The sequence below is a fragment of the Glandiceps talaboti genome, chromosome 10 (assembly GCF_964340395.1).
Source record: "Glandiceps talaboti chromosome 10, keGlaTala1.1, whole genome shotgun sequence".
In the NCBI taxonomy this organism is placed as follows: domain Eukaryota; kingdom Metazoa; phylum Hemichordata; class Enteropneusta; family Spengelidae; genus Glandiceps; species Glandiceps talaboti.
In genome coordinates, this window is record NC_135558.1 from 6,366,716 (window position 1) to 6,383,147 (window position 16,432).

General features: G+C 34.2%; 2 protein-coding genes across 2 annotated transcripts; one reads left to right on the top strand and one right to left on the bottom strand.

The window, feature by feature from the left end:
• Positions 1-2,272: 2,272 nt before the first annotated feature.
• LOC144441004 (E3 ubiquitin-protein ligase PPP1R11-like) lies at positions 2,273-6,510 on the top strand. The gene is made up of 3 exons (XM_078130508.1): positions 2,273-2,474; positions 3,412-3,514; positions 4,411-6,510. Exons 1-3 carry the CDS (start codon positions 2,415-2,417, stop codon positions 4,575-4,577), a joined length of 330 nt encoding a protein of 109 aa, XP_077986634.1. The 5' UTR covers positions 2,273-2,414; the 3' UTR covers positions 4,578-6,510.
• A 455-nt stretch (positions 6,511-6,965) lies between these two features.
• LOC144441432 (DNA-directed RNA polymerase I subunit RPA12-like) lies at positions 6,966-10,761 on the bottom strand. The gene is made up of 4 exons (XM_078131001.1): positions 10,617-10,761; positions 8,756-8,862; positions 8,023-8,132; positions 6,966-7,482 (listed from the first exon to the last, which is right to left on the bottom strand). Exons 1-4 carry the CDS (start codon positions 10,759-10,761, stop codon positions 7,458-7,460), a joined length of 387 nt encoding a protein of 128 aa, XP_077987127.1. The 3' UTR covers positions 6,966-7,457.
• Positions 10,762-16,432: the final 5,671 nt, after the last annotated feature.

Here is a 16,432-nt window from a genome sequence, read left to right on the forward strand (position 1 = left end):
TTTGTTTTAGACTAAGTTGTGGAAATTTGTACAGAATGCACTCATAGAAAGTATTTTCATGGAACTGGCTTTAATCTTGGCAATACTGAAAACAGTCAAATTGAAAGACACCTGACAAAGATATAACATTGCAGTGTTTCCGTTTGCGTCAAATCTTGCGTATTTTACGCATTTTCAAATAAATTTACACATAAATATTAGTGTCTGCATATGCCCGTATGCACTCGATTAGCCCAAGAAGACAGAGCCATTTTGTTTACAATGTTCACTTTTCTCATGCAAGTATTTGAGTTTATGTTTAGACTCCTGAGTTCCACAATGGCTTATAGTATTTTGCAAAGACACAGAGACATTTTGAATTTCTACCACTGTACTCTACATCAAATGGAAGTGCTCATCCTACAGAGAAATACACTTCAAAGATTATTTTTATGAAAATGAACACATTCTTCACAACTTTCTCCTTCATGGAAAAAAAGAACCTTTTCCACATCTAGACAAAAATGTTGGTTTTTGGCACCTTTGTGTTCGTGTGTAGAAAAAAATGAACAGTATTTTTATGAAAATGAACCCACACTCTGCATAACTTTTCACATAAATTAAAAAAGGAACAGTTTCCACACTGAAAGGAAATTTTGAGATTTGTCACGTTTGTTTTTGTGTAAAAAAAATTCACTGTATGATTTGTGTTCTGAAGAGTGGACTTATAGTTTGGCAACTATTTTGAATGAAACTGGGTGTACAATTTATTGATTTTTCTGTGTTTTACTTCTGTTGACCTTTGACCCCAAATTTTAATTTTGTAATTAACAAAGCTTGCTTTTATACATCTTTCTGTGAGAAAAAAAAATTACTTTCATTCTGTTTTGTAGTGTACGATAGACTTAAGTACACTTTTTAAAAAAAATATTCAGCCAAACTTTTGTTGAAACTCGTGTCTTGGCCAAGATTGAAAATATTTTACAAAATCCTGTGGTTGTGTATGATGTAGAGAAGTTTGAGGATATATAATGTCTTCTATTCAGAACATAGCAAAATATTTGAGACCTTCTCACCCAAAACCTCCAAAAACAGAGTGAATATAATGACTGAGTCGTTTCTCAAAATTTGTTGTTTCATTCTCATTCTCACCATTACTATTCATTCACTGTTTATGGCTATTTATAAGAATTAAAACTTGATCATGATGGAAATTTGCAAACAACCACAAATCTGTATTTGAAGAGTTTTTTTGTATATGCATAAATTATGTGTAACAATATGCAAATAGTTGGAAGAAGCAAAAATGGCTATCTTACCAACATGTGGATTTGAGACCATGTACCTTTGACAGTGAACTTGTTGAATTTTTTCCTACCTTCATAAATGTATCATACATTGTTTGTAGAACTGAAAGACCCAATAAAAGTTCTAATTTGTGAACATCATTGTAAATTTATTGTGATTCTGTCATAATTGACATTGAGGGCGCCATAACAATATTACATCACAGCCAGGCCCATCACCTGAAATAAATATGCTTAGGCAAAATTTTTAAAAAATTGTGTGTTTCTGATAACCCTAGTTTAAGCTGCTGACCCTAAACATTTTTTGAAACATTCAAACAAAAAGATGACCAATTCTTTGTCATGTACGTCTGTTTTCTTTCACAGGTGATGTCTGTACATATCACATCAAACTATCATCAGGTGTATTCTGACCAACATTTTGGTTGATTTTGGGTAGAAGCAAAAATAAATACATTAAAAAAAGAGAAAATAAAATCCTGACAAACCTACCCTATTTTCTGAGGCCATGTTATTGGAAACACAGGCCAAGTTATCGGCAAAACAATTACCCCCCCCCCCCACCCGTTATACAAAAGAAAAAAATGATCATTATTTTTCTGCCACTTTGGAGAAAATTTCTAGTGGGTAATAATCATACTTTTAATAACACGGCCAGGTAGAGCCAGATATATTGAGAAAACAATTCTTTAATATTGGCCTAATTAAGTTGACCAATTTTCTAAAAAGCAAACAAAATATAAAATAGCATGGTCACAGTTTAATCAATAAATAGTGTAGAACAACATGCACACATTTTTTGTGGTGAGGGTCAAGTTTGAATTTCAGTTTCATTTAATCATAGAAGTCTCTATATTACATGTCTCGCGTATTATATTGTAGTGGTATGTGTTTGTGCTGGCGTGTTCATCTTATAGAGCGCCCTCACAGGTATACTATGAACATGGCGCCTACACACAGTACACGCCTGCGTACGTTCGTACAGACAAAACATGCATAATTCGTCTGCCATTATTGTTGATAATCGCTAAGTAATGTGACGAATCCGCAAACCTATTCGAGGAATTTTATTGTAAGACTTTACATAACAGTTTAAAAGTGACTGTAGATGTGAGAGAGACAAGGATAATGGCTACAGTTACAAGGACGACATTGTCTGAAACAAGGACGGAATCACCATCGCGATCGGTGAGTGTCAAAACTTGACGTGGTCAAGAATCATGCAATCGAGTTGACGTTTTACAAATGTAATAATATGATTTGTCACGACAATCTTCACACATCTCATCACATCACATTTTTCAATACACCGGAGTCTTTAATGTGTATGTCGCCGTTCTGCCTTTTCCAACGTGTCGTTAGTTTAGCCCTGTTCTAGTAATAATATTGAGCATGTCAGTGTGTCACTCGCAGATAACAGTATAGAACTTTAAAAGGGTTTGATGGTACCATTTCGAGATCCCATTCCTAGATCCTATGTTTCATGTCATGTATCATTTGTCGCTGGAAACAGTAATATAATACATGTATTATTTTGTTTCCTACTATTAACTGAAAATGGCAAACCAGGGATGACAAATAGAGGCAATGAAAGAACAGATATCAATAACAATTCAGTTTCATAAAGGGCAGGATATGTCCATCATTTTATCATGTCATGTCATTTGATCTTTTTGACCATAAGCAAATAGATGCACCCCTTTGTTGAAGACATACTTCCCTTGGCAGAACAAAGTTATATTTTAATGTACTATGTTCTTGCTAAGATTTAGAACTCTAGTACCAGGGAGAGGGAATTCTCGTTAAAAATGCATTGTTTTATGGTATTATTATTAGAAATGTGAGGAACTACACATATAAATAATAATACAAAAACGTTAAACAATGTATATATGTACTTGTAATTTTATCACTGACACTAACCATAGGCCAAGCACCAGTGTTGATATACCACTGACACACGGTGACACAGCAATTTATTGTGAACTATCAAAATTTGTTTGTTCCCCCTAAAGTAAAGTAATCCACCCATCGTTACACTGATAAATTGTTGATTATAGTGAAAATAAACGTTTTTTAAATACATGTATCATTAAATAGTTTTGAATCTTTTTTTTTTGTACAGCCTAATGTTACATTAAAATTGAAGAAACCTAAGTCAGACAAAAAGGTGAAGTGGGATGAAGATACTGTAGACAATGAACATATGAATAAGAAGAAATCGAAATGTAAGTATTAGAAGTATGGTCTATAGTTTTGATGCGGTATACTGGTAGTCTGTAAGATATGACATGGTGGGTGTACCCTCATCAACTTACCCCTACAGAGGAAAGGGCTGGTGAGGGCAAACCTGGGAGGGGCATTCCCATAGAAAGGCATACAAGTAAGTGCAGCCAAATGAGTCAATTTTTCATGAAAAAGTCCCTAAACATGGGGTCGACTTTTCGTCTGAAAATTCTCAAATCATGGGTTCGATACATACATGTACCTATTCGCATAAGAATTTTTTTCAAATTCCCACATAAAAGGTAAAAATTGTGTCCACTGAACGTCTAGTATGCGTCCACAATGCGTAGCACCTAGTGTATGTAGAATACTAATATGAGTGCTCCAAGGTCATGACATGGATAGTTTACAGAAATGAAATTCACAAAGTTGAAGAATGTCTGGATAATATTTCACAACTGCACATTCTGTTTGACTATTATACCATGCACTAGCCAAGTTTATGCATTTAAACAGGAAATACAAAATTTATATCTGTGTCATGACAATTGATGTTTATAATGTTGGTTCTGTTGAGCTCAAATATGAGTTGACATTTAAGAAATGTAAAGTTGTTGGCAGCTGAGCAGCTAGCTGAAGAGTCTCTTAAGTTACCAATGCAGTCTGGGCTCAAACCTGCCAAGAGTTGGCTGGGTTTGACCCTAGCGAATAATGCAGGTTTTGCACTCCAGTTTCCTCCTGCTTAAACACTAGGGCCTTCCACAAGTGGTGTCCATATTTGATTTTCCGAATTTAATTTGGATCAGTTAAGTGTATATTATTATTACAATACTGTTACTTCAAATGTTACATTTTTAGGAACAATATAACCATTTTTATTATAATTCTTAATTTCCAGGTTGCTGTATTTATGAGAAACCAAAAGCATTTGGTGAAAGTTCTTCTGAAGACAGTGAAGACGACGACGACTGTGGTCACTGTAGAGGACACAAGAAAAAGACAAACCCCAAATATCAGCAGCCACAAGGGCCACCGTTAGATGATGAACCAGGGCCATCATCATAACATTACTGATTGCTCGTAAAACTCCTGAACCATTTACAAATCAGACAACCATTGATAACTATAAACTGTATATTTGATATGCAAACATGCATTGTTGTGAACACTGTGTATCAGATTTTTTTTGTGTGCGAGTATTTAGAGCATAGATAGACGTCACTGGATTGTTAGAATACGCATGTTATACTTTATATAGAGTACCTTTTAGTTAAATTGGCGCAAGTTGAGGTTTTATGCAAGTATTTTCACTTGGGCGTTTTACCCCCGAGTGAAAATACTTACATAAAACCTTGATTAAACTATTCTAGTATAATATTAATATCAATGCATGTCTTTCTATAACATTACAATTTGTGTTCTGGCATGGTTAGAATAGTTGATTGCATAGTAGAGATGTCCTGTTCATTTTTTTCTACGTATGATTTAAAATCATGTCATTGGATCACTTGGAAGTTATATCGTAATATCAGGTTTGAGTTCAGTCAGTTGGAAATGATGGTTAGTGTGCTTCAGTAAGTAGAATACTGAGCAAACCTTTTTTAAATATGCAGCAAAATTATGCTCAAAGACATATAAACTCAACTTGTGTTCCTAGTAGACACTGCCGATAAATTCCAAGCCTCAAATAGCTGTTACTTTTTGAAATTTACTCACAACTAATCTTCACTGGAAACAAGTCACTCTTGCAAATTAGATGACTTGCCTGTCTACTAGTCATTGATGGTACTGTGTACACTCAGGCTGGTTTGATGTATCTGTGTTAACATTACACAGACAGTCTGAACCTTTTCATTTTTTGACAAGTTGGACGTTAATGGTTTGATCACTGTGCTTCAGTGGAAAATAACAAAACTTATGAACAAAAGCATACAGCTACTGAGGATAGTACAAAATTTCAGAGAGGACATCTGATTGAGATATATGGTAAAGTTAAGAAACTGGGGGAGGTCGATGGGTTACATTGGCATGACGTAGTAATATATTAGTCTGTAAGGTACCGGTACGTCATGACAGGGCGCCCTCATGCACCACCCAATCCTTTTAATGAGTACTCACTGATAGGCATGGCATGACGTGTTGTATCTTACAAACTAGTAGCTATATAGGGTCAGTTGAAATTTGTAGTTTGATAACTGATAAACTGTTATCAGTGAATACCACCTATGAAAACATAATAGCAAATGAATTTAGAAGTTTAAAAAAAAGAGAAAATTTCAATATTCATCGATCCAATATATCATCCAATATTTTCCATTTGAATAGTAAATATTTGAATTGTTGTGAGATGTTTCATTCTTTCTTCATTATTACAAGCCTATTCCATAGCAAAAATATTGATTTTAAGCATAATCAACTTGCAAGGGAAGTTCATGTGGTAGAACGAGAAAACACAGTGAAACATTTCCAGAAATTGCAAGAGGATCGACAAATTTTCAATGACTTTGTACATTACCGATATTCTCAGGTCATATTATATGTAGGACATATTTATAAAGTGAACGCTGACATGATCATTGAGACACACACAGTAGTGATAACAGCTTACTGTAATTATTAAACTTTATGGGGGGGGGGGGGATAATGTGATGCTCAAAACATCCCACTTTCAATATCCTTAAATATTTTCATCAGGTTGGTAAAACATAGTAATAATAATTAGTTCTTGTACCACAACCAAGGGTTCTTGTTACTAACAAGTAACATTTTACCTGTTCAAGACAGAAGGCTTTGTCAAAGTGTTTGTTTGCTGGCTCTACGCAATTAAGTAATTAGAATCCATGGACAATGATACAAGAACCAATTACTACCTAATTTCAATAGTTTAGTGGTAACTATGCATTGTTGCTTTTTTTTTACCCGTTCTTGACACTTCCTTTACTAGTGTAGTCAGGTGGTCTATTTTATTGTCACAAAGTGAAATAAAACACATACACACACAAATATACAGATTGACTTCAGTGTGTGTTTATTTACAGTGAATGTGAATGACTGGTGGATTATGTTTGTGGCTGAACAATAAAGAATTGTACGGCTGGTTTGGTAGATTTCATTTCAGATATGTATGTTTATGATCAAGGAATCAAGGTTACAGTTTCATCAGAGTGACACCCCCCACCCACCCACCCACCCACCCGCTCACACACACACACACACACAAGTGATTGAACGTGAATTTGTCCACTACTACTGGGGATGGATCAGTCCATGATGACAGGATTCAACTACAACAAAACTGATGACATTGATTGTAGTACCACAAAACTTATGACATCATTTGTAGAGTCACAAAATTGATAAGATTCAACTACAGCAAAACTGATGACATGGGTTATAGTGTCACAAAACTTGGATTCTAGTATCACAAAACTGATGACATGGGTTGTAGTGTCACAAAACTTGGACTCTAGTATCACAAAACTGATGACATGGGTTGTAGTGTCACAAAACTTGGATTCTAGTATCACAAAACTGATGACATGGGTTGTAGTGTCACAAAACTTGGATTCTAGTATCACAAAACTGATGACATGGGATGTAGTGTCACAAACTTGATGACAGATTCTACTACCACTATACTGATGACATTGATTCTAGTATCACAAAATAGATGACATCAGCTGTAGTGTCACAAACCCAATGACAGATTCTACCACCACTGTACTAATGACAGGCATAAGTGTCACAAAACTGATGTGGACTCTAAGTTACCTCAAAACTGATGATGTGACATAGACACACACTGTTGTGGCAAATACCAGTATGGGTATAAATTCCTATGTCTACAATTTGAAAGTGACTTCTTGGTACAAGATCAGTTGTGTTACACAGTCAAGTACTTCATCTCAAATACAGCTACAGTACAGTCTACAAAAATCAGTTGTGTTATGAATATTCTGACTCTTGAAACCTGCAAGACAAAAAAGTTTTAAAACTTCTTTATTCATGAAATATTTTACAGTATTATATCTGGCATGGATATATATAAAGGCACAACAAAGCTTGTACTTTCTGAACTCCGTGGAATGAATTGTGAATACAATTGAATCCATTACTACCTTTGTAAGTGCATATAGGATTATACCCCTCACATAGCAACCCAACAGGTCCCCATCTATACAGCTGGTTGACTGGGACACAATCAGTTCAAATCTTACCCAACGACCTTAGTCATTCAGATACAAATAGCAGTAATAAGGCTCAAACCAGCAACCTGCAGATTCCGAGCCAGCCACTCTCAACATTTGCCTTACATGGTAACAACTAGATTATTGGCTGAAAGCCTTTGCCTTTATGGTAGCAACTAGATTATTGGCTGAAAGCCTTTGCCTTATATGGTAGCAACTAGATTATTGGCTAAAAGCCTTTGCCTTATATGGTAGTAACTAGATTATTGGCTGAAAGCTTTTGATATGTGTCTAACACAAAGAGTAGAAGTACAGACACTGACCTGCATTTTGGACAGAGATAGAATACAGTTTGACCTTCATCAGCTGATCTAGTTTGTTTAGTATGGTAAATCATTCCATCATTTCCACACTGACCACATTTCCTGTCAACCTGAAAATAACAAGGTGGTTAAATACAGAATGATAGCTTACTTTACTGGGATGAATCACACAGTGTTTCATACAGGACAAAGTTTTAATTCTATCCGTATAGTGACAACATGTATAGAAGCAAGTAGCAAAAGGAACACAGTGCTTAATTCAGACATGTAGTACAGACTGAATTTCAGCCATGTAGGTACAGTGCTGATTTGAAATATATGTATAACACTCAATATTCTTAGGCATGCACTGTGTTATATTCCACATATGCGTAAAGTATTGAGCACACGGTGCCAAATTACAGATGTGTGTGAACTGCTAAAATTTAGGAATTTATACATCATACATGGTTGCATATTTCACCATAGACAGTGAAGAAGTTCTCCCACTATCTATGATTTCACATATACATGTAGTATGGAGTTTCAGGCATGCAAACTGTCGGCATGCACTAAGGCATACCACTGAATTACACACATGTAAATTCTATTGTATTTGCGACATTACACTGTGCTAGATTTCAGACAGTACAGTACTCTTAAATCCTGCTTCATCCCTGTCACAGCCCTGCAATGTATGTAGCACTATGGGGAGTCATCTTTACTGTTTGTTGGTTGCTGTGTGTTTACTCACCTTTGGTCCATTCATCAAACTATCTACTGGTTCACCACTTTCCATATGTAACTGTTCTTTTCTTGTATTTAATGTAATTTGTGAGTGCATTTCTATCCCATCAAAATCTGTCAACATACAATCATATTGAATAAATTGATAAATTTACCATATACATTTACAATGACAACTTGAAGTCTCTGGGCTATGGGCTAGACAAGACAAGGACTGTGATGTACTACTATTCTAATTCATTGGCAGTATACCAAGGGTGTTACATTAAGTACTACTCTGGCAAGTGAGGTCTCGATTTATTATGAGAAACACACACAAAATCTATTTTTGTTCCATACAGTAAATTACACAAATGGGTGATAGGGGTGCCTCTGTAGTGCAAATGTAATCACCACTTAATCAAGATAGAATATAAATACTGAAAGTCCCCCAAAATGTACAATGCAAGACCAAGGAAGTAATCAGATATGCCAGACTTCTGTTTCTGTGAGTACAATCAAAGTTGCCATATGGATGATAATTAGGTATTGATTTTTGATTTTTGATTTTATAAAATAATTTTATCATGCCTTCCTACATGAAAAATCAATGTGAAACAACATATGCCAAGTAATTGTTTGTTACTCAATAAATTGCAAAAGATTAATAAATTGTACGCACAATAACAATCATTTTTACACATTTTTTAAAATAGCTTTTTGCAGTGTATTGAGTTACAAACACAGACTTGGCATGTGTTGTTATTCATTGATTTTTCAAGTAGGAAGCAAAGATAAAATTGTTAATTAAAATCCAATAAATACCCAATCCTCATCCATATGGCCACTTTAAAGCAACACCCATTAACCCTTTCATGACTAGAGATGAGTTTTATATAATAAGACCCAATTTATATGAACATTTTCATAATTACAATAACATTACTTTATTAGGAAGTAACATTTCTTTAATTCCAGTCTCAGAATGAAGTTGATAATATGCCAAAAACCTACATAAAAACAAAAATTTTGTTCAAACTATTTTGGTGGGAAAGTTTTCAGTACTGAAGGGGTTAATGACTTACATGGATGTGGTTTATGTGTACCTATTAACCAGGGACCTTGAGTGACTGAGATATAGCAGAGTAACACAGTTCACTAAATCTAGTTTAGCTTTTCCTATAAAGTATTAAAAAGTCAGAACTATACAATGTAATGGGAGAAAGCTGAACATATGATCAAAGGCAAAATAAACTTACATGTAGAACATGATAGAGAATTATTTATATAATTAGTCAGTCAGAATATTTCCATAGTTACCTGTTGATAAGATTTTCTAAATGATGTAATATAGTTTCAACAGTGTCTTTTCATTGTAGATTGTCCAATTAATTGCATGTATGTTGAAAGATTATTAATTAAAAAATAATTTTATTCAATGAATGTAGGATAAACAATAATCCGATACTATTTCACACAATTTTTTTTCAGTTTCATTAAGATTATGAAATAACATCTTGAGTAATTTGGCCGATTTTCTTATAAAAGTTGTTTGTAATTTCGGTATTCATTTGTCAAATTGAATATAATTTTTGTAATGAAATTTCTGTATGAATGAAATTAACAAAAAAAATAAATTGTATAGGATTTTTTACTGTACAATTTCAAAATAAAATCATACACATTGATTCAAGTGCCTGTGCAGGCTGTGGACTATACAGTATGTAATCGACTAGTCATGCTTGCAGACCAGTACACGCGTTTCGCACGACTGCGGAGTAATTTACTGCCATCTACAAACACGACTATCGACGTACATGTACTGCACTACTAGTAATAGTAGTCGACTAGCTGTTCATCAACACATTTTTATGAAGTATTCTACTGACCTGTCACGTCCACTCTATAATGGCAAGTTTGGCACAACACAAACTCGTCATAACCTGGAAGTGGCAAAATTGAACCACAAGTTGGGCAAAACTCTAGGTCACTTCTGAACGCGAGTTCCACGCTTTTCTTGCTGGTGGTCGCCATTTCTGCTGAAGTACGCCCTCAACAAATGATACGTATAACGTACATTCTTTTGTTTTTATAATCGTAGGCAAAATCCCCATTCATGAAGGAGCTAGATATCGAGATCCTCATAACACTTGTATCTCATAAAATAGATATAATTCGACAATACATTGTTTTGAGGAATAACATCTTACTTTTTAACACTTGTAAGCATAATTTTGAAAATTATTGAAATATTCTGAGCTAAAATTATTTTAAAAGTAAAATCTACTGCTACCATATGGTCTAGTTTCTCAATTGCATGGCGTGCGAACTATAGAACACAAGTAGATACAATGTTGCATATTTACTGACACACAGTGTATCACACATGCTTTCATTGTCAGATTTCGTATAAATTTATTCATTTCATTTATCAACTGAAAATAATTGAATTTCTTTACAGTAAGTGAAATAAAAATTTGATCTTCCAAAAAAATGAAACATACCAACTTGATTTTTTATAATTGATATTATTATAAAGGTGATATCCATTTGGGCAATCTGGATTTGTTTGGATACAAAACACAAACGTGAATATTCTATTTGCATGAAAACCAAAACTTGCAACATTTTATGTGACTGATTATTCCCGCGCAAATTCTACATGTAAAGGTCATTCTTCCTCAAGAGAGACGCCCTAAACACTATGAATTGGACTGGACGCTCATTAAGATTGTGACAGCCCAAGTATGAGAGCTCTATGGAGGCAAGAATGGAGTAGTTCTTGGTAGGTTGATCACTGTTTTACTACGTGTCTTCTCGATACGTTTCAAACGTATTTGTTTTTATACCCCAGCATGGACGTTACATTTCACTGACAGAAAAATGGGGACATTGGCCAATCAAAAGATCAGAAATTTATCAAGGAAGGTCATACACAATGATTTATCTGAAGGTAGCTGCAATAATTGTAGCGTCTTGTTGCGGTTTTGTGGGGTTTTTCGTCTGTTTTGGTGACTTTTTAAGTTTTTGTGTTTAACCCGTTAGGTGCGGGTTAAACACAAAAACTTAAAAAGTCACCAAAACAGACGAAAAAACCCACAAAACCGCAACAAGACGCTACAATTATTGCAGCTAATCTGAAGGAAACTGCGAAGCATTCAAATTTTATGCATGAACCATGGGTTCTACTCACAGGCACTCGTTTCCCCGAGATATGTATCAGAATGTTTCTATCAGAATACAATGAAACGTGGATAATATTGACGTATTTAGTCAACTGTATGAAAGGGGTAAAATTACACTTGTTTCTATGATCGCAAAAGTCTTTATCTCGAGCTCGCGGTGAGTGGAATTTCGCGATCATAGAAACAAGTGTAATTACCCCTTTTATATACAGTTGGCTAAACACGTCAATACTATCGATATTATCCACATTTTATTGTATTCTGATAGAAACATTCTGATACATATCTCGGGAAACAAGTGCCTGTGGTTCTACTTCTTGAACCTATGCCATCCATGATCCATGCTTAGTAGTCAACCCCCAACGTATCGACCAATAGAAATCTTCATAGCCCAAATGCTAGTTTTCTATTTTTTCTTGAAGAATGTCTCCTGAGAGCAGTGGCCAAGTCTCCGCCCCTCCCCAACACTGACCAATGCATTATATTTGCAACATTGATTATATGTCCCCTCCTGGCAATTTTGACACTGTCAATACTCAAACCTTGAACCAATAATTGACTTCTAGTCAGAGTTCATAGAGAAACGCTAGATGTTCAAGGATAAGTTGAGTTCTCCTTCACTCCTGCCCCCCCTAAAAAACAAAACAAAAACAAACAAACAAAAAACAACAACAAACAAATTAAAAAAAAAAAAACCCACACACACAGAATAAAGCTATCCATTCCCAGTATATGTTATTGTTCTTGTTCATATTGCATGTAAAGATATGACTTTCAAACAGTGTGCAAGTTAGTACATGGTAGCATTGACCTTCTTACAATGACTGTATACAATGGAGGATGCATCCATTAAGAAAACTACATTTCTTCATTGGATATTACGATAAGTGTTTGGTGCTAACACAAACTTTTAACTAGTACATATATAAACTAGAGTAATAACAAAATAAGGTTTATACGAAAGTGTAAACTTTAGGTTAGATAAATGTAATGTATATCTTTTCATTCTGTAGAATCTTTTGATAAGTGCTCATTTTATGAAAGTTGTCAGTGCCATAAATATGTGTATTTGATCAGAGTTAACGAAAAGAGTAATAAATTTAGTTTCATTGTCTAGTTCTTTCAAATTGCCTAGACCACTGATTATACTTAGTCTGGTAAATACATTTGTTGTCTCTCAATGTTATAGTTGTTGCATGTTGTGATGAAGTGTATTTCATCTTCTAATCATATTGCAGGTGTTGCATAATCTGTTTTCTATATGGTCTTTTATATAAAAGTCTTCCAATTTCAATTTGTAGATAATGTGAGCTGAGTCTAAATTATGAAAAAGAGAAGGTGGTTTAATTTCAAGAATTGGTCACAAATCTTGAAATTAAAACCAACTGCTTCTGTTTTCCACAATTTTCAGATAATTGAATATAGATGAGACATGGGTATTTCATTTTGATTTTTTATTAAAATAAAAACAAAACAAAAAACACACAAAACTTTACAATTCTTTATGGAAAAATAATGTCAAACATAACCATGGTCTATGTGTTTGTACATTATAATTGGCAAAAATCTAAACAAAACGTGTACTAAGTTTATTATTATAATATATATACATGTAGTAATCTGTAAACAGCCTGGGTAATCACTTGTAATTGTATGTAAATTTAAAGACAAAGTTAACTATTTATAACAATTATAAATTAACATCAATAACTCTCTGACCCCTTATGGTGTATGAATCTATGAGTGACTGTAAAACAATCTTTTAAAATATACAATTTCAAAATTCAATGAACTATAGAATGATGAAAATTCTTAGCACATATCACATATACAAAATACAAATCAGAAAATGTTTACAATAGCAAGTGAAAATTACACAAGACATAATTATGTTAAACATAAACTATTACGCAACATGACATTTCAATGCAGTGCATGGAAAAGCAACAGATGTATACACAGAATGTTGGTATCATCTGAAGCAGCCTAATCTGCATACATGTAAATCTGATCAGTTTCTCCCAACTTGACACTATTATTTATAAGTAATATGTAAAAGTGTTTTCTTACTTTATTTAATCATTGACATACATACATACATACATACATACATACATACATACATACATACATACATACATGCATGCATGCATACATACATACATACATACATACATACACACATACATACATACACACATACATAAATTCATACATACATGCATGCATGCATGCATACATACATACAGACAGACAGACACTTTACCATGCCTACAATACTGATGAACTTTTATACTCGGTCATTGACATACACACAGACACTTTACCATGCCTACAGCACTCACAACCCATATAGATTGTATTGAGTCATTCACATAGACAGACACTTTACTACGCCTACAGTACTCATGAACCTTACATTTTTTTGTAATAAAAAATAGGAAAACTGGCAATATCACAGTACATAAAACTAAGAGAGAACAGTTGACACTGAGCCTTATTTAGTGTGCTGATTCTTAATTCTAACTTATCAGGTCCTTTATATCAAACCTTTACTGTACAAATTAAAAATGCTGATACAATTAGTGTCTATACAGATTTTTTTTTATCTCTTCCCTATCTGCAGGCTGCCAATAAAGAATTGTAAAAGGGTTTTAATAAGGGGTTGGGTTTCTGCTGGAGGATAATTGGTGACACTAAAGCCAGTTGAAAACATATTAAATAATTGAAGAGGAGGAGGCAGAGCCAATAGTACTGGAGATTAAGTTGACCGCAGTAGGACATGACGTGAGGTTTGTTCTATGATTGTTGATGTAAAATTACTGTACTGATTAAAATGTTAGTACATGTAATTCCTTACATAACAAAACTTGATTTACTTGTCAAATTCAAAATGCTGATAAAATATTTTGTGTAATACATGTTGTTGTTTTTTATCTCTTCTCTATCTGCAGGCTGCCATCCAAGTGAGAGTGACACGTGTGGAGGGGTTTAAAAGGGGTTGGGTTTCTGCTGGAGGGTGATTGTTGACACTGAAGCCAGTTGAAAACATATAAAGTATTGAACAGATGGAGGAGGCAACAATTTGCCAACTACACCCCCAAGGTAAAATACCCACCAAATATGGCATCATTCCAGCGTATTTTGACTTTCAAATTGTTTGCACACACACACACACACACAGACAGACAGACACTGAATTTGTCATGCCTATAGCACTACTTAACTAGGTTCTAGTTCAGTAGTGCTAAAAACCATAGTATCTTTATAACTAAAACGTTTATGGCTTTTTCTGTTTTCAAAATTCATTATGTTTACTTATATCTTACAGGAGGACTTTAAAAAAAAGGAACATGTAAGAGCCATAGCTGCCCAGTCATGTGACTTTAAAAGGTCACTGACTCACCCTTGTGACTGGGCAGCTGACTGCGATGTCAACGTCACAGACAGAATTGATTTTTTAAAATCATTATTTCAGTGACAAAAGTAAGTAATGTCATTACATGTACAATTATTTAATATGGTTTCACAACAAAATATACTCATTGAAAACATGACATAATTAGTACCCTTGATGAGTAGAACAGAAGTTAATATATTTGCATTTTATTACCAACGATCACAGTGTATCAGATATGTCTATTTCAGGAATTTGTAAGGTTTCTGACGATGAGAAACTATTGAGGGTGAAGGAAGAGGAAATCATTTTCCGTCTTGGAATGCTAGAACCCCTTGGAATTAATAGATTATTCTCATCATTCCCGGTCTAATCTTACTTATTTTATATTTCAGGTGTGTTCTATTTGGTGCGTGCAAATATTAGAACTTTTCACACATAAAGCTGTTTATCACGCGCGGTTGTCCTGTTCCACAACATTCAGATATATTCAGGTGTTTACCTAATATGCCTGATAATACGTTGAGAAAGAATTTTTATTCGAAAAATTGGATTTTACATCTATTTATTCTGACTGTCTCACAATTTCCTTATGCATTTTAATATATTTGAATGGTTTTTATAAAGTTCATAAGAAAGTAACACACAGCCAATGATAGTAGATTAATATAATGTGATTATAAATTACCAGTGTATATTATTTATTTTCTTCAGAAGGAGGAAGTTGATCTGAAGAAGGAGAAGAAAGAAACCCAATGAGGACATGGTATTAATGCATATGCAGAAACCTCTGCGTCATGCAAACACTGTAAGTTTCTGACACTATCAGATATCCCCTACCACACACACATTTGAATATACTGTTCACAATGTTACAGCATCAAAGAGGCCAGTGGTTTACAACATTGTGTGAAAACCTATTAGTAGTACTAGTACCTTGTGGTATTACAACATTGTGTTTGTCCCAAAACCCTGTCCAAAGTCACTCATTTTTTATAAACAGGTGAACAGCAAAAAGCTATCAAGAATCGTATGTATATTTTCAGCGATTTAAAGAAAATGAATACGGATCTAGATATGCTACAAAGCAATCCTCTGTGGTTGGTAGATGCTTACGAATCAT